General features: G+C 33.8%; 1 protein-coding gene across 6 annotated transcripts in view; it reads left to right on the top strand.

Moving 5' to 3' along the window:
- The window catches only part of ADGRL2 (adhesion G protein-coupled receptor L2), a 206,916-nt gene that overhangs the window by 180,625 nt on the left and 12,844 nt on the right, over nt 1–13,447 (top strand). For all 6 annotated transcript variants that reach the window (XR_015798463.1, XM_088153880.1, XM_088153882.1 and 3 more), the window contains exons 16-17: nt 9,000–9,091; nt 11,193–11,361. Coding sequence is in view for 5 of the 6 variants with exons in the window: in XM_088153880.1 (XP_088010006.1) it covers nt 9,000–9,091; nt 11,193–11,361 (261 nt within the window). In the remaining variant the exon portion in view is untranslated. The remainder of the gene's footprint in view (nt 1–8,999; nt 9,092–11,192; nt 11,362–13,447) is intronic.

The following is a 13,447-nucleotide window of genomic DNA, read 5'->3' as shown; positions in this document are numbered from 1 at the left end:
ACTTGGAAGCTGCATGTGGCCCAGAATGCTGCTATTCACTTGCTAGCCAGTTCAGCAAAATAACACCTATTTTGCAGGAGCTACACTGGTTGCTAGTAAGTTTCTGGGCCCAATTCAAGGTGTTGTGATTACCTATAAAGTCTTCTACAGCCTGGGCCCTTGTTCTGTTCGCAGCCGTCTTATCTAGGTAGAAGCTGCATGCCCTACACAGTCTAACCAGGAGAGGATAGCACAGTTCGTGAGACGTCAAGGCAGCTGGGGCCTGGAAGAATAACCTTTTCAGTGATCACCTTCTTACTTGAAATAGCTTGCCTCCACCTTTCTGTTTTTTAGGAAAATGAAAGAAAACAGTTCTTTTCTATAGAATCTTTGGAGAGAAGGATTTTTAATTGAAGGACAGTAGTTGATACATTTTAATTTTATAGGTGTTATATGCTGTTTTACTCTTTGAATATAGTTTGAGGAGTTGGCAATATACAAATCACTAGAGTAATTAAATAATTAAATGTGGATAGTTAATTTAATTTATTTATAGTATAATTCTTGTATGTCTACTGAGAAAAAAAAATCATTTGAACTCAGTGGCACTTATACAAGGAGTGTTTGTTATTCCTTTTATTTCAACCTTGCTATCCTCTCAGGAGTTTAAACCATTTTATATATGTGGTTTCTAACTAGTCACCTGTTGGAGTCAGATCCTTTAGCTTTAGGAGTTAGAGTAGCATGTTATAACAGTCTGTCACATACTGCACATTTAAAATGGAAATGTCTAATTTCTTTCCAACATCTTTCATCTGAGATGTTATTAAGTATAATTATATCAACATCAACTTTTATACTCTTATACAAAGTTAATTTATCTTGTACTGCTTGTGTACCCTGATTCTATTAACTATTGTATGATTTGCAAGATGTGGTATATCTCAGAAACAGCAGTGACTGTATAGGGCTTTAGTTCCTTATCTTCTAGGAAATGCTTACCAGCTTTGCCAGTACAAACAGGATGGTATAGTGTTGTTTTTTTTCAAAAATACAGTGATCATAACTTATTGTAAATGAAGCAAAGCAGTCATATTATCCACTACAAGCTACACAACTGAGATCAGTGGCTTGGACTTTAGAACAGGAACAGAACTAATATAACAAACAATCCAAAAAAGGGGGTGGAATTTGTTGTAGTTGGCTAGAATGAAGGAATGCACACTTCCTGTTTGTCCAAATTCCCCCTCCCTTTGCATTGCTTTATCACACCTCATGTGAATTAGAAGAGTCATTTGACCATCTTGATTACCTTTTGAAAGGCACAATGTTAAAATGGGAAGGAGAGGTTGAGAAAAGCTGTTGAATTCATAAGTCTCTTCATGCTAATCTGGACCAAAGTGAATGGTCTTTCCCATCAAATTTATGAAGAACTATGAAATCAATTTGTGTAGTAAGTTACATAATAATGATTCATTAAACCAGCAAACTTCTCTTTCAGCATTTAGGTAAACTGGCAAATCTAGCCATGCCAGCAGTTAAAATTATCTTGATTGGACAGTAGAAACACTATATTTATCATCAGCACATACTGTAGTATATAAGGGCTGTACATAGGCAGCCTTACATAGGCAGCCTGAAGAAAGACTGATTTTACCTGTATCACAATACAGTACAGTTGAAGATTTGGTTGACAGGTAGTAGGTAATTACAAACAATCGCCATGAATGAGTTCATGGTTATTATGGTATGAAGACTATTTGTAGTTTCATTGTTCCTTATTCTTCTTGGTAATATATATTGAGAAATATTTATTATCACATTAAAAGGCTTTCTTACCTAAAAAGAAGAATCTATCTCCCATTTTCATTCTTTGAATCCTCCTGAGTAGCATGTATTGTTAGAGGGACTTGTTCTGTAAAGTTATCACTCTGTCTTCTCAAAGGTCATGACTGATGCAAGTGTGTATGGAGGACAGATGAAACAGCAAAACACACTGCGCTGCTCCTCATTTAATGTTAAAATACGTGTGACCCTTAGCAAAGCCTCTGAGTTCATATACTCACTCTCTTCAGCCTCTCTTTTTAAGTGGCCAAAAAAGGTCTTTGCTTGCATTTTGCTTCACCGACTTATTCAACTTGCTGATATCAAAGGAACATGTTTACTTAACTTGTTATCAACTTCATAACTCATTGATTGAAGCTGATCTGAACAAATTCAGTGGAGATTTTTAGGTGGTTAAGTCTGGGTTTTTTTTGTTTTTTGCTTTTTGCTTTGCACTGAACAGTAGTTTAACAAAACCACAGAAGTGTAGTATTAACAACAGGGAATAGTAAAAATAACACTCTGGATATGCATATCATCATTAAAAATGGCATGATTAAAAGAATTTCAGCAAGTCTGTTCCATCTCTTCCTCTCCCTTTCTCTTCATGTGGGCATAAAGCATGCATTTATAAATATACATATATTGATACATATGCGTGAGTGTGTGTGGATGTGTGTGTGTGTGTGTGATATATAAAAATTGTTTACTGTGCATACTTCTTTGTTCAGTTTGTTCGCTCTCTCTCTTTCTAAAACATTACATTTTTTTCTGAGCCTTGGGCATTGCTGCAGATATTGCTGTTTTCTTCTAACCAGGTCAGAATAGAAATCAGGGTGATGGACATTTAATCGTATTGACCATGTACAGTTAGAGTCCACTATTATTTACCAGCCATGACATTATTATCCTGCAAATCATTTAGGCTGAGGAGTGAAAGGCCTTTGGGAACAGTATTCCCAACTTCAGAAAATATGAAACAGCAGGTAGCAATCACTGCAGAGTTCCTTGGAGTAATTCTTCTCTGGCAATTGCTTTGCCCTCTAATCGTCCGGACTGAAAAAGAAAGGATGTATAATGATTCAGGAACAGTTCAGTGTGAATACTGTAGCTAAAAAAGAGTCATAAGCACAAATGGACAAATAGACATAATCAACATAAGTCAAGAATTTAAGATTACTATCATTGTAAAAATATGTTCATGCTTGCATTATCACTTCAAAATCTGCTGTTAGTATGTATTTATATATGCCACATATTTATGAAAGCATTGGTTGGGAGAGAGATGGATTTCATGAAGAATATGCTACAAAATAATTGAGAATTAGAGGTTTTAGCTATTCTTTTTTTTTTAAAAAATCCTCATAGTTATGTAAACATTTCAAAATGTGTAAGCTACTGCTAATGAACATGCAGAAAATAGTTGAGAGATTTTGTCAGGGATGAACATTAACAGTTAGTAAAAATCCTGTTGCCTCCTATGAATATTTTACTTAAGCTTATATTGTAACAATCCACTCCTGTGAATTGCCAGGACAGAAAAGTGTCTGCTTTTTACGTATTCAGTAACATAAATTGATGTCCTACACTTACAATGTAATGATGGGTTTTTGTCCTTGTTTTTGGAAGGGAGAATTAGTCACCCAATAATAAATATTTAGGCATCAGGAATTTTTTAATTCAATACAGAATTAGTAGTCTTAAGGTTAAGATCTGAAATAGCAGCAACTTGTATAATTAAAGTACAATTTTTATATATTTTAAAATGTGCAAACATTGTATAAAATTTGTAATTCAAGAAAAATAATGTGGTGCAAATATTTTTTTTCACCATAACCTAATACAGAATTATGTATCACCTTACTAAAATAACTGTTGTTTTGAGTTCATGAGATAGGCAGGTAAATGTTCTATGTTTGACCTTGCTATGATATTTATTGTAAAAAAAAAAAAAAAAACTGGAATAAATGTATATGCTTCTAGTATAATAGATTTCTAAGAGGTTAAAAAAAAATCTAATACCCCAAAATATTTTGTATAAAGTATGTTGTATGAAGATTTTACAATTCAGGATTGTAATTTTTTTGTTTTTTCAATTAGCAAAATATTAATAACATACATAAACACTATTAAAATAATATGACATAGAAATTTAACATATACCCTGCAATTTTTTTAAAAAAAGTGGGGGGACTCCCACTTTTTTCTTTTTTTTCCCACTTTTTGTCCACATGGACAAAAGGCTCCGAAATTTTTGACCAGGTTACTGATATAATGCATTCCATTTTTTGTTTTTATCACTTTTGTAGAGAATAATGTGATTTGTCCTTGTCTATTCTGGCTTCAAAGAGCTGAGGGGGAATGAAGGGGAAATGGGAAGTTAAATACACAGTTGTTCCTATAAATTAGAAACAAAGAATTGCTGAGAAAGATAGGATAAGTTTAAAGACTTTGGAGTTGGAAGGAATTCTTCCCCTTAATCTGTTGAGTTTCCTCCTGAAATCTACATAACTCAACAGCCGAAAGGAGCTGAAAAATACATTCTATGCTTAAAAAAAATTAAAAAAAAATTCTGAAGTCAGTTGATTAAATTAATTTAAAAGGAAGAGGATATTTTCATAGACAAAATAAATAGTAAATGATTTTTTTTAATTAATATGATGTTTTGTGTCAAAAATCTACAATCCACCCTTACTTTTTAAATTTAAATGTAAATCATAAAAGGTAATGTTTCATGAGCAAGACAAGTAATTCATAATATGATTTACACTGCTATAGTGTTAAATTGAGTTTAGATATGTAAAGGATGATACATTTTCAAGGTTTTTTTCCCCTCCTTGTTAAAAAAGAAGTATTTTTCACTTCATCCCAGAAGTGAATTTCCAGAATTTTTTATGTCTTTACCTATGGGAAACCAAAGTTGTTATATCTATGTAAAATTCTGTGTATAAGTAATGAGTGGCAGAAAACTATTAGTATGCTTGAAATGATTTAATGAGGCCTGGATCATGACACGTCAGGAACTGTTCTTGTCATTTGGGTAGCTCCATCTGCAATTTTAATAATTCATTCGGTTCGGTGAGAGTTCAGTTTGCAACTCATTTAGAAGTCTTCTTCAGTCTGTGTGTTCTAGAGAGGAATGGGGCTTGCATAGTTAAGCAGGAGAATCTGGAGCCATTTTACAGCTGTATTACTCATTATTACTCATTATATAAGAGAATCATCTTTTTTTTTTTTTTTCCACCCTGGATATTAGGTGAGAATGGGAATGGGAATATATATATACATACCTTCTGAAATGCCTAAAATCATGCTGTTGAAGTTTGGTAAATATATATATTTACACACACACACGTATGTATATCTATATATCTATATCTCTCTATATGGCTGAATTGTGATAGCATGATTTCACCCCATGGGAATGGTGTAGTTTTTGGAACAAGTGTGATCTTTCTCCTAAAGGCCTCCTATTTCCATTCCCATCTTTAAAAATTACCCCAAATTATTTTTAAAAGCCCAAAGTCATTGGAAAGCTTCCTGCAGGTCGCAGGAGTATGTCCTGTTAACTCAGAGAAAGGTGCCCACTCCTATTTAAATATACCACCTTTTCAGGCTGTGTTCTGCATCCCATATTTCACAATACTATAGCAACCTGTCCGAAGTTAGCTCATAAATGTATCCTAGGGTTCAGGTTTCTCAAAAGAGGTTTGTTTGCTTGTTTTCTTCTCTGTGACTGAAATTATATAAAAGGGACAAAATCATAGGCCTATATGAGGGGGGAGGTGGCAAAGCATATGTTGTAACATCATAACACAAACCCCTGACTTATATACCGTATTTTTCTGACTATAGGATGATACTTTTTTTTTAATCCTTACGCTAAAAATTGAAGGGCGTCTTATGCAAGGAAGTAAGCCGAGGAGAGAACCGTGCGGTTGCAAAACTGCTCATACTTTGTCTCTGCAAACAGGCTTCCTCCTATCACGAGCCTTATGTAACTGATGTCAGCTGATGCTGAACAAACCAATTGGAGGAAGTTTGTTTGCAGAGACAAGCAGTTTCACTTGTGATTAAATGTAATCAGTTATGCAAAAGAGCCTGGAAATAGAGGTGCAAAGAGATCGTTTGGACCTCCTCCCACCGAGTGTATCAGGTAAATGTTACCTAATTACTAAATAAAAATGTGTTCTGCACTATCTTTAAAATATTGATTTCTTAATTTTGGGTTGGAAAAGTGGGGGTCGTCTTGTACATGGAGGCTTCTTATTGATGGAAAAATACGGTACTAGTGTTCAGGGTCAGGATAAAGTATGGAAGACTAGGATTTGCCTTTTGTCCTTGTTGTCATGGTTTATAACAGATGCCTAAGGCAGATGTCTTTCTGGAGGTTCTGCCACATCATGATGATGTTCTTTTGTTGGTGACAGTTTTGGCAAAGGTTGTATAAATGCCTTGCTGATATTTGAAGGGTTTCTAAGTGTTGCTTTTCAGGTAATGAACCTGCGTTTATTGCTTTACGTTACTGTCACTAAGATCTAGAGAACAAGCATCCTATTGTCATAGGCACTTCATCTTGGATTTATAGTACTTTTAAAATACTTTCATTCTCCTCCATCCACATCATTTGCAGATTTATCATCCTGAATAAAATGCCTTTTTTTCCCATCCATCCTTTCTTCTTTCAACTTAGGATTCCAAATGTATTGATTCAGTTGTATTTGTTTATTGCACCCAAATTTTGCACAAATATTCCATTTTAGGGCAATTCCATTAATTAACAGTTTACTGACATAGATAGTATGATGTGAACTAAAATGCCATATATCAGGAGACAGGGTATAGGTGTTTTGGACTAAAACCACTAAATTATCAATACTGGCTTAAGACAGAAAATGTCTGAAATAACTAGATAGTACTACTTATTTCTGCCACACATTGTAGCTGTGGATGATGTTTGTAGTCTGAAAAATGAGGTGTGGAAGACAGCTAATGTGGTCAGTAGTTAATGTGCTGGATGAGGACAAGGAAGGCCAGGTAGAAGCCCACTCCCAGCCTTGGAACGCACTGAGACAACCAACCTCATACGGCTGTTGTTGGGAATTGTGCATTTGTTCCACAGCATTGCGCTTTTTTTGGGGGGGGGAATCATAACTGCTTTCCACAATTAATAACCATGAATACCAGGGTCATGTTATTTACCTTAGGTCAGGCCTCAACTTCAATAAATGAAGAATCAGTTGAATATAACATTTTGACTTACAGATCTTATTTATATCAGTGGCAACATTTAGTTAATGTGGTCCTAGGCAGTCTAAGAAGCAAATTACAAATAAATTGGAAACATGAAAACAAGAGATGAAATAGCTACATTTATACCCACTTAATAACTCTGGCACTATTAAAAGTCACAATATTCACTGATTGGCCCCAGTGGGGCCTTTAAAACAAACAAACAACCCTACTGCCTTAACCTAAACCATGTACACTTTAAGCCATAAAAAGGGACGTCATGCTATGTGATTAATATAAACACTTGTGTCAAATACAGCTTTAAATTTCATTGCTGCCAAAATGCTGACCAGTCATTCTACAAGCCGTTCTATATCAGCCGAGGGTTCAGTTCCCAAGAGGCAGCCAATGCCACCATGTAATAGGTAGAAGGCCTCTTGGTTGTAGTCTCTCTACCCATTGGGGCCAAGAATTCTAGACAGGCAATATGAATAGCAATACACAGAAATATGTGCAGTTCTGTCACTGTAAGTCATACAACAATTTTGCAAGGTAGAAAGAGGACCAGTTATACCAGGAAGAAGCCACAATAGCAAGACCATGGAAACAGGGGACCCTAGAGTTTAATTAACTAGCCTGGGAATAACATATCTACGTTTTGAGAGCCTGAGTGACAGTTTTACATGGAAAAAGGCAGAAAGACTAGGCCACAGACTTCCTATTTTAGGAAATAGGCCTGAGTCAGATGGACATCAGAGAAGCAGAAAAATAAAAGATGCACAATTTAGACTTTGTAATCTATTATTCTATGGCATGCCCTTTCTTTCTAATCTCATGAAAAGAATGCATGTTCATTAGAAGGCTGGCATCAAAAGAGTTAATGAAATAATAAATAAGGAATTTATAGAATGCAAAGGAACCCATAATTTGTTCTGTGATTTGTACAGGGAAAGGGTTTTGGGTTGTTTTTATTCCTGCAGGGATGGGGGATGGTAACTTTGTGGATATATACCCATTAGATGAATTAACTGTTTATAACTGAATTACTTTTTTGATGATAAACCATCTCAGCCAACATCATGCTAAAATAATTGCCTTGTATTTGTCTTCTATATTTTGTTATTTCTTGATTTTGTTATTCAGTATTTTAAATATTTCATTTGCCAATTTTATATGGGATTCAGAAATCATTTTGTAATTTTCACTGTATGAACAGATTAAGTAGATGGCTCACTATCCATTATGGAAACTGCAGTTATGAATTTGTTTATTTGAATTTTCTTACAATATTGCTTTCAATTTATATTTTATTTTTCTATAATGACTTATTCTGGATATATCAGAACTGTGTTTAATTATTACTTTGTGCCATGACATAGAAATATATTTACCTGAAAGGGAGACAATTCAGAATTTAAGGCATTCCTTCCAAACACAGGAAAGAAAATTAGGCAGAAAGGAAATTATCAGCAAAAGTAAAAATCCTGTTGCAATTAATTGTGGATAAAAGATTATCTCACCTGCAAGACAGACTTTTTTTTTTCTATTCACACTTCATATTTTAAAAGGATATATGAAGCACCTTAAGTGACCAAAAGGGGTAGAGATGTATAAGCATATTGAAATATTTTGCTTTGTTTTTATTATTATTACATATAAGAACATTTTACACTAGGCATTATACATATTGTACAAATAAACTGAAAGAAAACTTTAAACAAGCATTTTATTGATTTGATTTGCAGTGGAAAGAATGCAAGATGTGATCTGAAAAAAATATTAGCTGGATTTTTACCATTGATCTAATCTTTTGTTGCAGCCACTTTGCTGAGAATATTCAGTCACATAATAGTTCAGAGAATGATAGCTTTTCCTTTTTTTTTTTTTTTTGGTAGTCTGGAGCATCGTCATTAATCAACCTGTTTCTTGAAGTAGTTTAATTTTATTTGTATCTGTTTTGACAGCTGAATCTTATCTTCCTGGTGATCACACTGTGCAAAATGGTGAAGCACTCAAACACTTTGAAACCAGACTCTAGCAGGTTGGAAAACATTAAGTAAGTGCTGTGTGTTCAGATCCAAAACTGTGATGATTTGTCTGATTGTTTCAGCTGATTGAAAGCTCCCCTCCATTACGAACACATGGCTTTGTCTCCCAGGAACCACAGATGTCAGTTAGAAATGAACAGCACCAGCCTTGCTTTCAACACATTTGTTGCTCTAATGTTACAGACAAGGGTTGAAATTAAATAACTTCTCCTTGGAATGGCGGTCAAGGAATTGGTTTGGTGCCTTCCTGAAATTCCACGGCAGCACAGTCATTTCATTTGCATTTAAAATGCACCTCGAAATTGCATTCCTCTCTGCACGGCTGATGTTGTTCTGCTGGGTTTGTTTTGTTAAATTATTCTCAGCAGTTAAGGGTTCTCAGCAGTTTTCCCAGTCATAATTCTGACCTCCTAAGAGAGTTCCTATTACTATGGCTATCTTGATGGTTATCTGTTCCTTTTCATGCTAATTTAACAAATACTTATTTTTATCTTAATACTCTCTTTTCCAGAAATTGAAGCAATAAGTTTAACTTAATAAAGATCTTACAGTGGTGGATCACACTTTAGGCTGAGCTAGGCAACATAAGGTCTTCACTTCCAACTTCAGTCCATGCTTTGTTTGTGTGGACAACGAATGGAATTGATTTAAAGTTTTCTGGTTAAAACCGTTCCGTCTTGTGTTGCCTACTGCAGCTTTATACCATTCAGTCATAGGGTTATTTCAGGCTAGGTTATTGTCTGATGCTGGAGGGCTGAATATATTTTATCATAAGAACCAAGCTCTAATAAGTTCCAAGTGATTGTGCTGCAGACTGGGTTTTTTAATTGTCTTTGAAAATAGAATGTGACAAGGGTAAATTTGCTAGATATCTAACATTGCAAACTAGATATTGCTTAGATAGGTCACAATATCAACTTCATTGCATGTTGCATGTTAAGAGAGAGAGAGAGAGCTAATCTTTAGCATCTCTCTCTTTTCTTCCTTTTCTTCCTCTTTTTGTCTTCTCATCTACACCAGTAATTACCGTGTTTGTGATGGCTACTATAATACGGACTTACCTGGGTAAGATAGAACCCTATATTAACAAATTTAAAGCATGACTTTAAAAAAAGAAAAAAAGAAAGAAAAAAGAAAAAAAACCTGAAAATTTGGACAATTTCCTGGATTGTCCCTAATTTTAATGAACAACTTCAGAAATATCTAATTTGCTAAACTATTTTCAACTCTTATATGCCTTTATTATTTTAAATTGCTTGCATCTGCACTTTGAATTCTCTCCTTTTGACTAATTTTTGTATGAACTTTACTAAAATGCTTTTTTATTAATTTCAAATTAAATTCTGTCTAATAATTTTGTTTCTCTTTTCTGCTTATAATGCTTTCTAGCTATGAAGATAATAAGCCATTTATCAAGTAAGATCATTAGTTAGATGTGGAATGCAATGAATAAATCCCCTTTCCCTTTTCATTCTGTGCTGTCCTCTGCAATTTCTTTCTTTCTTTTTTTTTTTACTCCCCTGAAACTATTCATTATGAAATCCTTTAAAGATTTTATTTTGTGGCTAAATCCACACACTTATCACATTCAGTAAGACACTTTCCTATGAAAGTTAGAAAATGTAGTCTTAGTTTAGCAGAGTTTTTGAGCTTTAGGTTATGGGCTACTGAACTAGGTTATACTGCCATATAACCTTGCATATCTATGTTATCTGTGTATGTTATGTCAAATTTCAAGCATATTTATTTAAAAAAAACCTGGCTTCCATTAATGATTAAATATTTGTTATAAAATGCACATGCACACATACATACATACAGATAAACAAAGGGCTTACAGGATCATGGGTTCTACTTTTGCATTTCAAAATAGTACTGACAGTTTTCAATCATGAATAAGAGAAAGAGCTCATCTACCACTGCTGCTTTCACTGAAGAATAGTACTGTTCCTTTAATAGATGAAAGGCTAAAACCAAGGTTATTTTTTAAGGTTTGAATACAAACCTAGTAGCAGTCAACCACAGCAAATAAAAATGTAATACATAAGTTTGCAATGTACTTTTTAAAAAAAATTCAGCAGTCTTGCTTAATTTTACTTTATTTTTCAGGTCTTGGGCTCTAGGTGCATTTGCTCTTCTTTGTCTTCTTGGCCTAACATGGTCTTTTGGACTGCTTTACATCAATGAGGAGACTATTGTGATGGCATACCTCTTCACAGTATTTAATGCTTTCCAAGGAATGTTTATTTTCATCTTTCATTGTGCACTGCAGAAGAAAGTGAGTCATCACACATCTCCAGATTATTTCAGATACATGTGTTTACCAGTAATGAATTGCGAAATGCATACCATAAACACGAGAAGCTATAGAGCAAGTTTAAAGCATAGAAGGATAACAAAAACAAGGAAAAAAATAAAACTCTTATTCACACTGCACATTGTTTGCAGGGAATATTATGGAGCATAGAATGACTAACTCCCTTGTCATAGTGTAATATTGGTTATAGAATCTGATCACCACCTATGACGTTTTGCTAGATAAATGTTTATGAGCTACTGATCAATCTCATTGACATAAATGTTAGTCAGTGATTGCTTCATAATGGAGTGAAAATATTCTGTTGCCTGTCAATGTGAACCTTGCATTGGTTGCCTCCATCTCCACAAACTGAATGTTAAAAATATCTGCGCAAAAATGCAATTTAAGTGTTTTTGAATTTTTTTCCCCACAAAGTTTGCATGTATAATTTTTTGTCACAAAGTACACATTTCTAATGAGCATTATACATTTTAGCATATAGTTTGTTTTTTTGTGTTTATTTGAGCCAATCCACACAGCAAAACTCTAAATGAGAAATCTGGAAAAAAAAAAGGATTATATGTTAGTCTAGATGGTATTCATTAGATCACTGTGTATAAGAATTCATGAAGAATGTTTTCATCAAAAGTTGATTACCAGCAAGCTGTTTAAGAGACTTGGTTGCTGTTGTTTTTTCCACATATAAACAGAATACCTCTTTTATTATAACATGTAATGCTCTGATAGAAAATATTGTTGAATATAATTTGCTATAAAAATAACAATTGCTGGTTCTAGCAGAGACTTTAAATTTAAGTCAAATATATTCTTTGCTTGTATCAAAGTAATCTATGCACTTAATAATAGTTTCCATTCTAGAAAAAAAAGTGTATTTTCATGTCACCAATAAAAAAAGTTGTGTCAAAAATTAAATGAGAAAAGGTCAGAGATTTTAAAATATAAATAATAAAAGAAGAAAACTAATAACTCGCAAGTGACATTTTAACCACACTGGGATTATATTTGGGGAGTCTTGATTCAAGAGTATTGCATTATTTTAAGATCTTTAGATAAAAAAGACATGCGGAGTTAGTTATTTGTAACATGTCACATGCTATTTAAGTAAACATTGAGAGAGAAATAACCTTTTGCATTTAAAATCAAGATGGCATTTCAGAATTTGTTTGTAATTGTAATGCCATCCAATTTGTATACTGAAACTTTTATACGTATTTCTATAAAATGCTTTTTCATGAAACGGGATTACCATCTGAAAGGATAACTTTGTCAGAATTAGAAATTACCAGATGAAAATATGATTTTTAAAAAATGGACAACACTGAACACTTTTCCAGAGTAGGATATTAGGATTTTTGTTTTCAGAATCATAAATCGAAAGGTGCACTGTATTTATGTTGTTAATATTTTGAAACATACCTTATTTTTCTAGTAAGCAAAGTCAGCATAACAAAGTCATATCAAAATGCCAGTCAAGTGTAGGAAAAATACTTAAAGTAGCACAAGATTATTCAAACTTCCAATGACATTCAGGTTGTCATTTGAAGTTTAAAAGCTTCAGTCTCTTTTGCTGGATATCGTTCCACTTTTCTATATGTAGCTAATGCAGTCTTTTTATTTGGTTATTGCTACTGGTCACTAAATTGAGCAGAGAAATAAAATTGGGAAAGTGAAAACGATTATGTTTCCAATCCTGACAAGATGATAGTTCTGTTGCCTCCGTTTTCAGCAAGCTGTAATTTAGAAATGATGGCAGTGGAATGTGCAGTCTGACAGAAAATGCATATTTGCAGCAGTATAGACAATTAGACAAAATCAGCCCTGGAGAGTGATATTTGGGAGACAATGAAAGTTTCTGTTGAGTAGAGTTCCGTAGCAGTTAACATCTTTTAATTGATAGCTATGTGTTCCCATGAAATATTAGTGTTATTTATCAGTACAGGGTTTTAGTTCTGTTTGAGTTGTTTTTCTAACAACTGACTACTTTGAACTTTGAGAAGAGTTTATGTTTGCTACCCAAAGTTCCAAATGAGCTCAGCCACAAATA

Source organism: Python bivittatus, unplaced genomic scaffold, assembly GCF_059951505.1.
Source record: "Python bivittatus isolate LINGU-HERP-01145 unplaced genomic scaffold, Pbiv_v1 ctg000700_np1212, whole genome shotgun sequence".
NCBI lineage: Eukaryota > Metazoa > Chordata > Lepidosauria > Squamata > Pythonidae > Python > Python bivittatus.
This window is presented reverse-complemented; position numbering and strand designations above follow the sequence as displayed.